At 44.3% G+C, this 13,119-nt stretch overlaps 1 protein-coding gene across 2 annotated transcripts in view; it reads left to right on the top strand.

Annotated features, from left to right (window-relative positions):
- The window catches only part of SPAG17 (sperm associated antigen 17), a 742,651-nt gene that overhangs the window by 189,931 nt on the left and 539,601 nt on the right, over nt 1–13,119 (top strand). For both annotated transcript variants that reach the window (XM_033941513.1, XM_033941512.1), the window contains exon 12: nt 2,327–2,440. In XM_033941513.1, coding sequence (XP_033797404.1) covers nt 2,327–2,440 — 114 coding nt within the window. The remainder of the gene's footprint in view (nt 1–2,326; nt 2,441–13,119) is intronic.

The following is a 13,119-nucleotide window of genomic DNA, read 5'->3' as shown; positions in this document are numbered from 1 at the left end:
TATTCCAATACAAAAATCTACAAATCAAACTATATGGCTGAACTCCAAGATTCAAATTGACGGGTTTAAGGTCGTCTGGAAGTATTGGATTATAGCAGGTATACATATTTAGATGATGTTATATCTAATGGTAAACTGCTTGATTTTTCACAGATGCAACAAAAATTTGGACTTGATAAATCACAAAGTTATAGATGGTTGCAACTGAAGCAGGCCATTCAGGCAGGGTTCCCTGAATGGAAAAATCTTAATAATCAATATAGTTTAGAATTCTTGTGCTTTCAGGCGGACTTTCTGGGACACCAGGCCGCACAGTGGTATAAATTAATATCTGGATATATGAATAAAAAACCAAAGACTGGTCTTAGAGACATTTGGAGCATTGAGATTAAGCATCAAATTATTGCGTCTCAATGGTCACGAATTCGGTCTTGGAGAATGAGATGTACATTGTCAGCATCTATGAGACAAACATGGTTTTTCCTGTTACACAGAGCATTCTGGACCCCTGTTCGTTTACAAAAATTAGATTACTCTAAGTCTAATAAATGTTGGCATTGTTATCTTGAAGCAGAAACTTTAGATCATTTATTGTTCTATTTCCCTTTTATTTTGAACTTTTGGAAATCCTGAAAACCCGACTGGATTGCAGCCCTCAAGGAGGGACTTTGAGATCCCTGGTCTAGAATGTCTTACCTATTTACTGGGAAAGAGCTTACTATGGTAAGTACATAATCTCCTTTTCCAGTGCAATAGGTGTGCCATTCTAGACAAGCGGGTTATCTACCCATAGCCACGAGCCATATGCAGAAGGAATCCACTCTGGATTTTTTCTGTGTCCCTCCTACTTCCCTGAGATCTCTACTGTCACCTGCAGTTAGTACCCAAGCATTACAGAGCTCCATGGACACAATGCGAAGTAGGGACAAAACTGGAAAGTTTCCCAAAACAAACCAACTGTTCTGCTTAAACAAAATAATACTTGAATACTGAACCAACAAGTAACAGCCAACAGAAGCATCAAAGGAGCTCAGGTAGTACTCCTGTAGATTCAAAAACATAGTATACAAAATTCTTCAGGGCCCTAAAGGGCTGACTGCATCAAAGAAATCACTTGGAGAAGCTTAAACAGAATGAGACAGTAGGCAGGCGCAGGAAGGACAGGGTGGGAGTCTAGAATGACATACCTATCTACTGGAAAATATATTATCAAGGTAAGGACATAATCTCTTTTTCCTGTGCTATAGATGTGTCATTCTAGACAAGCGGAACATACCAAAGCAGTTCCAGGAATTTAGGCCGGGCTGATTGCGCCAGCCCACAACACTGCAACGTCCACCCAGTAAAACTTTGCATATGTGTGGAGAGTGGACCAAGTTGCCACTCTGCAAATCTTCTCTGGAGAGATTGTTCTAGTTTCCACCCATGATGGACCTACACTTGTCTAGAATGACATACCTATCTACTGGAAAAGATATTATCAAGGACATAAGCTCTTTTTTTTCAGCAGTACTTAACTGGTTAGCATCACTGAAAATAATTGGTTAGTGCCAAACTGAAAACCATCTATTTGGTGGCATTCCATAGGCAGAATCGGCACTTAACCAGTCATGTTTACCACATAAATAGGACCGCATAAAAGTCAGTCATGTATTTATGCTGTAACCCAGAGCAGGTTAAGAGATGTCTATCACACTTAATCGGCCATGTATTAGATGGCTCTGCATTCTGCAAATTCAGTGCTGGTGCCAGGACATGACCCACATTGAATTTTAACACTGGTAGTGGTCAGCAAAATGCCAATTGCCACTGGCTGAATATCAGGTCCAGAGTTGTTAGTTTCAGGCATAATAAGACATGAATTTCTTACTGTTTTGTCTATGAGGACAAAATGGCAAATGTCTTATCTAGTCACTCTAAATCCCAGTTACTAGACTTTGGCAGGGAGTGTGTTCTACTGATTTGGACATTTCCCATTTCACTAAGTGTTCAAAGGGTATAAAGCTCAGCAATATTAATTGCTTGTAAATTGCTCTCTTCTGTCCTTAAGAACTTAAGAATAGCCATACTGGGTCAGATCAATGGTCCATCTAGCCTGGTATCCTGTTTCCAATAGTGGCCAATCCAGGTCACAAGTACCTGGCAGAGAAACCCAAATAGTAGCAATATTCCGTATTACCAATCCCAGGGCAAGCAGTCACTTCCCCCATGTCTATCTCAATAGCAGACTAGAATTATTTTTGAAATAATAGAATGTTTTGAATACATGTGATAATATCTTCTGTTAACTTGCCTAATACATACTTTATTTTTCAATTCTATGCAGAATTTATATAATGTATTCCTGTTTCAAGAAGTTAAACAAAAACAAAAGCCTTCCAGTTATCCTCAGCTGATAAATTACCATGATATTGCAACACAGAGGACATACCAGTTAAAGGTACAAAATCAATTTTTATAGTGTCACTGTCATATTGTAGGTGGTTTCTCTTTGAAAATTACATTAAAATACTTTCTCTGAAAGCATCTGTTTTGTGCATATGGCAATGAAGTGCAAAATAACTTGCATATTTTTTAAAAAGTCATATAAACATGTTGGATTATGTATTAATCATGATTTAATTGGGCAGATACAGCTCTTGCCCCTGCTGATATTCAATGGTACTTAAAGGGGAAAAGGAACGGGGACTTGTATACCACCTTTTTGTTGCCTTGGAATTGCAAAGCTGACATTCAAAGTGGTGGGCACTGGAAGATTAGGTGACTTGCCCAGGGTCACAGGAAGCAGTACACTTCCCCCTCCCAATTCGCGGTTTCGACACTCACGGTTTCACATATTTGTGATTTTTTTTGGAGAGGGGACTCTCCCCCCCCTAGTTTAGCACATTCTCGTCTCTCTTCAGCCTTCCTCCCGGTATCCTGACCTTACCTGGTGGTCTAGTGGGCTTTCGGGGTAAGAGCGATCTTCCTACGCTCCTGCCCCGTGTAGATCGCCAATAGGAAGTGGCTGCCTTGAGCTCCCATCGTAGTCTCGAGAGACTATGGGAACTCACGGTAGTCATTTCCTATTGGCGATCTGCACGGGGCAGGAGCGTTGAAAGATCGCTTCTGCCCCTAAAGCCTGCTAAACCACCAGCTAAGGCTGGGATGCTGGGAGGGAGGCGGGGGTGGATCAGAGCCGTATGAGAAGTTATTCCCGGTCCAGCCCTGCCCCTATCCACCGTGAATACCGAGGGATAAGTGTACTCGGATTTGATCTTACATCTCTGGGTACAGAGGCAGCAGCTCAACCAGTGAGCCACAGCCCTTCCTCCTAACCTAACTTAACTGGATTGGGCCACTAAATATCAGCACAGACTGTTGAGGCACTATCCGGGTAGCACTAAATAGGAGATTTCTAACTAAGAAGCATATTTTCAAAGCACTTAGACAACTTTGTAAGTCTAAGTGCTTTGAAAATAAGCCCTATAGTCTTTGACTCAAAATATGCATATTCTAAGTTTTATAATAATAATTTGATCTATTTATTTATTTCCATTTATAAAATATATCTCCTCCATGCTCTATAGAATACCATGCTTCATAATAATACAGTTATACAAAATGCAGCCTTTACATAAACAGCACTCTCTACTCATTACTGCCTGGCAAAATAAATCATATAAGGTGAGATTGTTATCAGTGTGTGAGGGAGTCTATAGAAATTACTGCTTCCCCTTTAACGGTACTCCCTCACAGTTATAGAACCACCTTAAAACTCCCGCCCAGAAAGGAGGTGATGCAGGAAAGATGGAGCCAGGAGGATGTGCTCGTAATCTTGGGGTCATCTTTGACTTCTCTCTCTCCTTTTTCACCCAGATACAACATATCGCTAAAACCTGCTGCTTCTTTCTCTATAATATTACCAAAATCTGACCCTTCCTCTCTGAATACACTACCAAAACACTTATCCAAACTCTCATCACCTCGCATTTAGATTACTGCAACTCGCTTCTCTCAGGCCTTCTGCTTAGTCATCTCGCTTCACTCAAATCCATCCTGAATTCGGCTGCACGACTCATATTCCGGGAGAGCCACTATACTCATGTTACCCCTCTCCTAAAGTCACTTCATTGGCTTCCCATCCATTTCAGACTGCAATTCAAACTCCTCTTACTGACCTACAAATGCACTCACTCAGCTGCCCCTCACTATCTCTCTTAACTCACCCTATGATTCCCCCTTCCCCCCGTGATCTCTGCTCAGCTGGTAAGTCCCTCCTATCTGTGTCCTTCTCTTCAATTGTCAACTCCAGACTCTGTCCCTTCTGCCTTGCTGCACCATATGCTTGGAATAAGCTGCCCGAATCCCTACGGCGGGCTCTGTCTCTGGCAGTGTTCAAGGCCCAGTTAAAAGTCCACCTCTTTGAGAGTGCTTTCAACTCCTAACTCCTTTTACCTTGGGTTCTGCAACCCAACCCTATATGTCGTGTCTGTCTATACAAGGCAAGAGGTGGGAGATTTCTTTCAGTCGCACAACCGGCAGATGGGGTAAGGAGCATGTTTAGGAGAAGGGTGGGCAGATGCCGCTTTCAGCATGGGGGTGCGATGCCGGTTAGAGCGGGGGGGAGGTGCTCGTGTAGCGGAACATGCTCAGTTTGCGAGATAAAAGTTTGCTAAGTGTTTTGCTCGTCTTGCAAAACCCTCGCAAAACGGGTTACTCGCAAACCGAGGTTCCACTGTACTTTTTATTTGTACTTAACTATCAGGGTTGATTTTATTGGTCTACTTTGCTTTTAATTAATAGCTAATTATGCTGTCTTTCTATGTATGGTTTCTTTTTCACCTTGTTTTGATTACAATATACGTTTTGTTTATATATATATATATATACATATATATATATGTCATTAATTATGTTAAGAATTATGCTGTTTCTTTATGTCCAGCCCACAATGCCATTGGGCAGGAAAATCGAATCAAAAAATCGGTTCAATAGGCTGAATCAAATCAAATCAAAGTTTTTTTTCCTGAATCGGGCAGCACTAATAAACACAAAGTCCATAAGTCCCAGTAATGAGAGGCACGCTTGCGCTTGACTGCCTCTTTATCATGAAGCTCCCATTGCGCTATTTCCCACATCTGGGATAGCCATTCGACCAGCGCCGGGCCAGTATCATCCATTCAGTGTCGCAGAACACCCGTCTTAGCCAATAATAGTGCGAGAAAGATAAATTTACACTGATCTAAAGAATACCTTTGTTATCCCAGGACAAGCAAGCAGCATATTCTCACACATGGGTGACGTCACTGACGAAGCCCTGGTACGGACCACTTCAAAAGTGCATTGCCACTTTAAGTCTTAGGAAAGTTCGCAATAAGCCTGCACTGCGCATGCGCGAGTGCCTTCCCACCCGACGTAGGCGTGCGGTCCCTCAGTTTCTTAGTTTCCATGGAGCTAAGAAGTGTTTCAAAGGCCATTTTCGTGTTTCATTTTGTCTTTTTTATTTTACCTTGCCTTCGGTTAAAAAAAAAAAATTGTTCTTTTCTTCCTCACGGGTTTTTGGCACAGCGGGACCTGTTCGTCCGCCTTGGCCACCAATTTCAATTTGACTGAGGCGGTGTTCCTGTCGATGTCACGCCCGCTGACGGGATTCAGGAAGTGTGCTCAGCCCATCTCTGTGACTGACCCTCATCGCTGGTATCTCCAGTATTTGGGGCCAGAGCACAGTCCCAAGACCTGTACGCATTTTTCTTCGCTGCAGAAAAGAACTTTGAAAAACCACCTTCTCCAACAGCAACAACTCTTCAGTGTTACTATGGAAGGGGAGCCAACATCACTACCGACATAAGTGCTAACCAAGATGACACCGCACATATTGACACCGGTAGAGATACCTATGGTGTCGCAACAACCAGTGAGTAAGCAGGCTACTCCATCTGAGATTCAGGTCAAAATGGCATTGAGTCAAGTCATACCGACCTCGAAGAAGCCCCGTAAGTGCCTGGTCCCGATCTCGGTGAGTGCCTCGACTTCAGCCTCCTCATCACCGGACTGGAGTGTGGCACCAGTGATACTAGCTAAAAAGCAAACGGTACCAGTGCTCTCCCTAAAGCAAAAGATTGACAGTTTGCTACGGGAGGAATTGGGTGAGCATGTTGGTCTGACACAGCTTATGCCCATGTCGACACTGATTTCCCTGGTGCTGGTCCAGTCACGACCCCGACCACACCGCAAGCCAATGCTCCTCTGGTGCCAAGACTGTCAACACTGGAGTGTACAGAACCGTCTCCATGACACCAGTTGTCTTTGACACAAACATCTAGAGAGGTGACACCTTGAACCTTCGACACCGAGTCTTCGGCACTGTCCATATTCCATTCAGGACTCTGACTTATTGGGAGACTCTGAGCAGGAAACACTCTCTTCTGATAATGAGGACTCTGCTAGTTCAGATTCACCTCAGCGTTCTTCTCAAGGACCTGCTGCCTTTTCTGAGAAGTCCACTTTTTCCAGATTTCTTTGGCAAATGTCTGAGGACCTTTCCATTCCACTGGAGGTGGACTCCAAGCATAGTAAACAATTCTTGGAGGCTCTACTCTATGACCATCTGCCAAAAGATCTGCTGAAGCTTCCACTTCATGACATTTTGCGTGAGACTTTCTACAAAAACCTGCAAACTCCACTTTTTATTCCTGTGGCTCCTATAAAGCTTGACTCTATATACAGAATGGTTCCTATTCCTGGGTCCAATAAACTTCAGCTTCTTTGAGTCTCTTGTGGTGGAATCGATCTTGAAAAGTCTGTAGGATCTAGTGTCTATACTTCAGTACCCCCTGGCAGAGAGGATAAGGCAATGGACAAATTCGGTAAACACCTTTACCAAAATGCTATGTTGGTGAACCGAGCTAGAAACTATAATTTCCACTTTTCCTTCTACCTGAACAGAGTGCCAGCACGTCTGCACTGCTCAATCTGTCTTAAAGCCAGAATCAGCAATTATGCTACCTTTATACCTAAGCTGAGGAGCCTGGGGTACAGAGTACTACATAGTTACTAATTACATACGTGGAGGGGCATAATCGAAAGGGACGTCTAAGTCCGTTTACGTCCATCTCGGAAGTCGTCCAAAGTTAAAAAGAGCCTAAGACACATTTTCGAAAGAGACGTCCAACTTTTTTTAACTTTCGAAAATCGTCTAATTATACGTCCTGCCGATCTGATCATCCAAGCCGCTAAATCGTCCATCTTTATACCACATTTCCGTCCAACTTTCCGTCCAAGTCCAAAACGCCTAAAACAAGCCTTACCTGTTGGACGTGGGAGGGGTCTGCAAAGTGATGGACTGAACTCTCAGACATGTCACCTAAATAGTAGGGTACCTTACAGGGCACTGCTGTGAACTTCACAAAAAGAGTGCCATGGCTTCTCCTCACTACAGCTCCCTTATAGGTGACAGTAAGCCCCCCAAACCACCTCCAGAATCCCCTAGACCCACTTATCTACCACCCCAATAGCCCTTATGGCTTCAGGAGCCACTTATATGCCAGTCATAAAGGGTTTTGGGGGTGTATAGGGGAGTGCACATGTTTAAGTATCAATGCAGTGATTACAGGGGCTTAAGGGCATGGGTCCTCTTCTCTATGGGTCCCTAACCCACCCCCAAGATGACTTAAGCTGCCTCTGGGCTGGACGACTAGGCTTTCCTATGCCAGGCGGCCAGGTGATGATGGTCTGGAGGCTGAAATTTAAAGTTGTGAATAAAATTTTTATAGGGGTGGGGGGGGTGTTGGTGATCACTGGGGGTCTGTGTTATGTGTTTGAAGTGCTTATCTGGTTAGTTTATGTGGTTTTTTGTGCCTTAGACCAGTGTTCTTCAACCTTTTTACACCTATGGACCGGCGGAAATAAAATAATTATTTTGTGGACCAGCAAACTACTAAGACTGAATTTTTTTTAAAAAACCATCACCGCCCCGTCCCCGCGAGCTCAGTCCCACAAACTGTCTGATCCCATCCGCACAAGCCTCAAATAGTTATGATTTTATATTAAACATATTTTATTAAAGTATAAAAAGAAACAATATTCTATACAATTGTCATTTTATAAATACAAATAATACAGTGCAAAGATCAACAAAACCCCTGTCTCCCCTCCCCTTCACATATATCCCCTCTACTATCAAGAAAACTGAATAAGCCAAATTATTACAGAATGCTACACAAATATCATGTAACAGAATACCACAGTCACACATGACAGGAATGGTGTTAGGAGAGTGGAACTAGGGCAACTGCCCCCTGGTCAGAGAGAGCCCTAAGCCAGCTGGAAGCTAAAGAAGCACTGCCTGGGTTTTGCACTCCCCAATTATGTCTAGCAAGATACATATTTCAAATCTGATATATTTGAATCACAAGATAGAATTAAAATTATTTTTTTCTACCTTTTGTCGTCTCTGGTTTCTGCTTTCATTGCCTTTTCACTCTCTTCCATCCAGCGTCTGCCCTAAGAACATAAGAACATAAGAATTGCCATTGCTGGGTCAGACCAGTGGTCCATCATGCCCAGCAGTCAGCTCACACAGCGGCCCTCTGGTCTAAGACCTGCACCCTACCTGAGACTAGCCCTACCAGTGCACGTTCTTGTTCAGCAGGAACTTGTCTAACTTTGTCTTGAATCCTTGGAGGGTGTTTTCCCCTATAACAGCCTCTGGAAGAGCGTTCCAGCTTTCTACCACTCTATGGGTGAAGAAGAACTTCCTTACGTTTGTACGGAATCTATCCCCTTTCAACTTTAGAGAGTACCCTCTCGTTCTCCCTACCTTAGAGAGGGTGAATAGTGTCTTTCTCTACTAAGTATAATCCCTTCAGTATCTTGAATGTTTCGATCATATCCCCTCTTAATCTCCTCTGTTTGAGGGAGTAGAGGCCCAGTTTCTCTAATCTTTCGCTGTACGGCAGCTCCTCCAACCCCTTAACCATCTTAGTCGCTCTTCTCTGGACCCTTTCGAGTAGTACCGTGTCCTTCTTCATGTACAGTGACCAGTGCTGGACGCAGTACTCCAGGTGAGGGCGTACCATGGCCCGGTACAGCGGCATGATAACCTTCTCTGTCTCTTCAGTCCAGCATCTGCCCCTTCCATTCACTGTCTGTCTTTCCCTGCCATCTCTCATCCTGCCCCCCTCCCAATTTGGTCTGGCATCCATCATCTTCCTTCTGTTCTCCTCATGGTCTGGCATCTCTGTCCTTCCCTCCCCCCTGTGGTTTTTAGCATCTCTCTCTTCTCATTTCCTCCACTCAGATCTGATATCGTTCTCTGCTCTCTCTTCCCTTTTCTTCTCTGGTCTTCCTTCTCTATTTTCTGCCTCTATCTAAATTAAATTCTTTCTTACTCTTTAGTCCTGTTTTCCTCTTTTCACTGTGTCTACCCACAGCTTGTTACCCCTTTCCCTCACCCCTCCATTATCTTACTATTTTCTTCCCCCTTTATTTATATCCTCCTTCCATCCAGTATGTGTTCTTTCCCCACTTCCATTCAGCATCTGCTCTCCCCTCTCAACTGACATCCATCTGCCTTCTGCTCTTTCTCTCCCTTCTTCTCACTTCCATCATCTGTCCCCTTCTCTCTCTCATCTCCTCCATTCCATCATCTGCCCCTTCTCTCTCTCCCCCCCAACTTCCATCATCTGCCCCTCTTCCCCTCATCTTTGCGGGTCACTTTCTTTCCCCTGAGGGTGGCTCATGTCAGAGGGGAAGCTTTGGCCGAGCAGAACCGCTTGCAAGGAACAGTGGAACTTACTTGATGTCGATGCTGGGGCCCGTTGCCGTTTGAAGAAAAAAAAAGGTGGAAAAAAGGGACCTGCAAAGGTGAGAGGAAGGGAAACCTCCAGGACAGCTGCTCTTTGCCCTCCTTCAGCAGCCCAAGAGTCTTTAGGCAAGCGGCAGCTCTGTGTGCTTTTAACTTTGGCACAGAGCTGCCCCTAAGCAGTAGTTTAGCGCGGTTTCATGAGGCAGCCTCGGGGCCTTTGCTAGGCCGGCCCGCTTCGATGATGCGATGTGGGCCGTCCTAGCAAAGGCCCCGAGGCTGCCTCATGAAACCGCGCTAAACTACTGCTTAAGGGCAGCTCTGTGCTGAAGTTAAAAGCACACAGAGCTGCCGCTGCTGGTCTGGAGGTGCGGAGACAAGGCAGGAAGCATACGCGGCAGGAGTCCCGGTGAAGGCAGGAGTCCCGACACAGCGACGGCAACAGGAAGTTGCAAGTCAGCTGACGCCGGCACCTTTCGTTGCGGCGGGGACCCCTAATCCTTCGCGGACCGGTAAGATGTTTTTGCGGACCGGCACCCGTCCGCGGACCGGCGGTTGAAGAACTGTTTTACATGGTCTAAGTCACAACGTCCAAGTTCCGTCTAGGCTCTGTTGTTAAACTTACAGTTATACATGCTGTACAACTAAGTCTAAGCTGGCCCACTTCCCGCCCAACTCCCGCCCTCGACATGCCTCCTGAAATGCCCTGTTTAGCTTTGGATGTTGAGCGACACTATGAAGGCCTAGGTCGTTTAGAAATACGTCCAAAACCCGGTTTTATTATCGGCATTTGGATGTTTTTGAGAAATGTTCGTCCAAGTGCCGACTTAGGCCAGTTTTTGGACGTTTTTCTCTTTCGATTATGAGCCCCTTAATTTCTATTGGATTGTCACACTTTGTCATTTTTAATGACTGGATGATATACATAATTGCAATTGAGTCATAACGAAGCTTAGTGTCACTTGGTGTCAAATATGACTTCTTTATTTTCCCTGACAATGCACTCTTTTTTTTTTTAAATTCTTTATTAATTTTTATTACTAACAAAAAGTGCAACACAATATTCACATCAGTAATAATAAATAAGCACTTAAATACAATCAGTATTAGTACAACAATATATGCCCTCCCCCCACAATTACCTTAAAGATCACCCCAAAGATACCTCCCCCCCAGATGTGTCTGAATTACTTCAGTAAAAGAAGGCTAAACGAACTATAACAATTGTACAAAAGATGTTAAAGGACCCCAAACTAAGTTAAATATCTTAGAATGCCCTAAAATATATTCATCTTTTCATACCTGTAGCTTAAACATAAGCTCACTCACCAAAAGGAAAAATTAAGACGATCACAGTTTTTCCAATTTCGAGTTATCATCTGTATGGCTACCCCAGTCATAATCAGAAAAAGCCGATATTTATAACAATCCATGGGGGGCTTAACATACAGTAGTGTTCCACATATAATTACCTCATAAGTCAATGGGATTGTCGATTCCAATATGAGGTTAATCTGTCCCCATATTAAGAACATAAGAACATAAGCAGTGCCTCCGCCGGGTCAGACCACAGGTCCATCCTGCCCAGCAGTCCGCTCCCGCGGCGGCCCAAACAGGTCACGACCTGTCTGTATCATCAGAAGGGGCTCCCTTGCCACCTTGGTTTCTCATTTAAGTCCTGTCTTCCTATCAAAGTCCTAACCCTCCGGTCTTGCACCTACACGACATGGTTTAGTTTCTACTCATTACCTGGTTAGCTTTCTATACTTGTGTTACATCCCAGCTCCTCCCTCAGTATCCCATGATCCCTTTATCCTTCAGGAATCCGTCCAAACCCTGTTTGAATCCCTGTACCGTACTCTGCCTGATCACTTCCTCCGGTAGCGCATTCCAAGTGTCCACGACCCTTTGGGTGAAAAAAAACTTCCTTGCGTTTGTTTTGAACCTATCTCCCCTCAGTTTCTCCGAATGCCCCCTCATATTTGCTGTCCCCTTCAGTCTGAAGAATCTGTCCCTATCCACCCTCTCTATGCCCCTCATGATCTTGAAGGTCTCTATCATATCTCCCCTGAGCCTCCTTTTTTCCAGAGAGAAGAGCCCCAGCCTATCCAACCTCTCGGCGTATGGGCAGTGTTCTAGCCCTTTTACCATTTTCGTTGCTCTCCTTTGGACTCTCTCAAGTACCGCCATGTCCTTCTTGAGGTGCGGCGACCAATACTGAACGCAGTATTCCAGATGTGGACGCACCATTGCTCGATACAATGGCATGATGACTTCCCGTGTTCTGGTTGTTATGCCCTTCTTTATGATGCCAAGCATCCTGTTGGCTTTTTTCGAGGCTGCTGCGCACTGTGCAGATGGCTTCAGTGATGCATCCACCAGCACACCCAAGTCTCTCTCAAGCCTGCTGTCTCCCAACAATACCCCCCCCCAATTTGTAGTTGAACAACGGGTTCTTTTTCCCTATATGCATGACCTTGCATTTGTCTACGTTAAAGCGCATTTGCCATTTGTTTGCCCAGTCTTCTAGCTTGTCCAGGTCTCTTTGTAGGTCCTCACACTCCTCCCTGGTCCTAACTCTGCCGCACAGTTTGGTATCGTCTGCAAATTTTATAGCCTCGCACTTTGCCTCCTTTTCCAGGTCATTGATAAATATGTTAAAGAGTAACGGCCCCAGCACCGACCCCTGTGGCACACCGCTTGTGACTCCCCGCCAGTCAGAATATTGACCCTTTACTCCGACCCTCTGCAGTCTGCCCGACAACCAGTGCTTGATCCATATTGACTTCCAAAAGTTGAGTATCAAAGGACAGTAAAACAACAGATGATCCAATGTCCCGATATCTAGATGACAGTGCCATAATCTATTAGATTTAGAACTGTCCAACTTTTGTAACCTAACAGGTGTCCAAAATGATCTGTGTAACAAGAAAAACCAGGTTTGTCTCATAGATGCTGACGCTGTATATCTCATCCTCCAAGTCCAAATATGTGGCCATCGAGACACAGAAATATACTGCTTTATCTCGATGCTCCAAATTTCTCTAAGACTGGATTTTGATTTTTTGTTCAGGAATTCAGATAACAATTTATATCACCTGGCAGCCTGATGCCCTAAAAAATCTGTCTGGAAACATAGGACCTGCAAGGTATAATGATTTTTTTAATTACGCCAGTCAGGGAACCCACTCTGAATGGCCTGCTTCAACTGCAAACCAAACAAAAACTGCAGACAATGTACACGATGCAGGCAAGAATTTATTGTACCAAAGTTAAAATGCAGTAATAAAAAAACCTTTTTACCAACCAAGATTCGGTTGGATTTCTTTTTTTGC

The sequence above is a fragment of the Geotrypetes seraphini genome, chromosome 4 (assembly GCF_902459505.1).
Source record: "Geotrypetes seraphini chromosome 4, aGeoSer1.1, whole genome shotgun sequence".
In the NCBI taxonomy this organism is placed as follows: domain Eukaryota; kingdom Metazoa; phylum Chordata; class Amphibia; order Gymnophiona; family Dermophiidae; genus Geotrypetes; species Geotrypetes seraphini.
The sequence above is the reverse complement of the archived record's forward strand: the minus strand, read 5'-3'. Positions and strand labels throughout refer to the sequence as shown.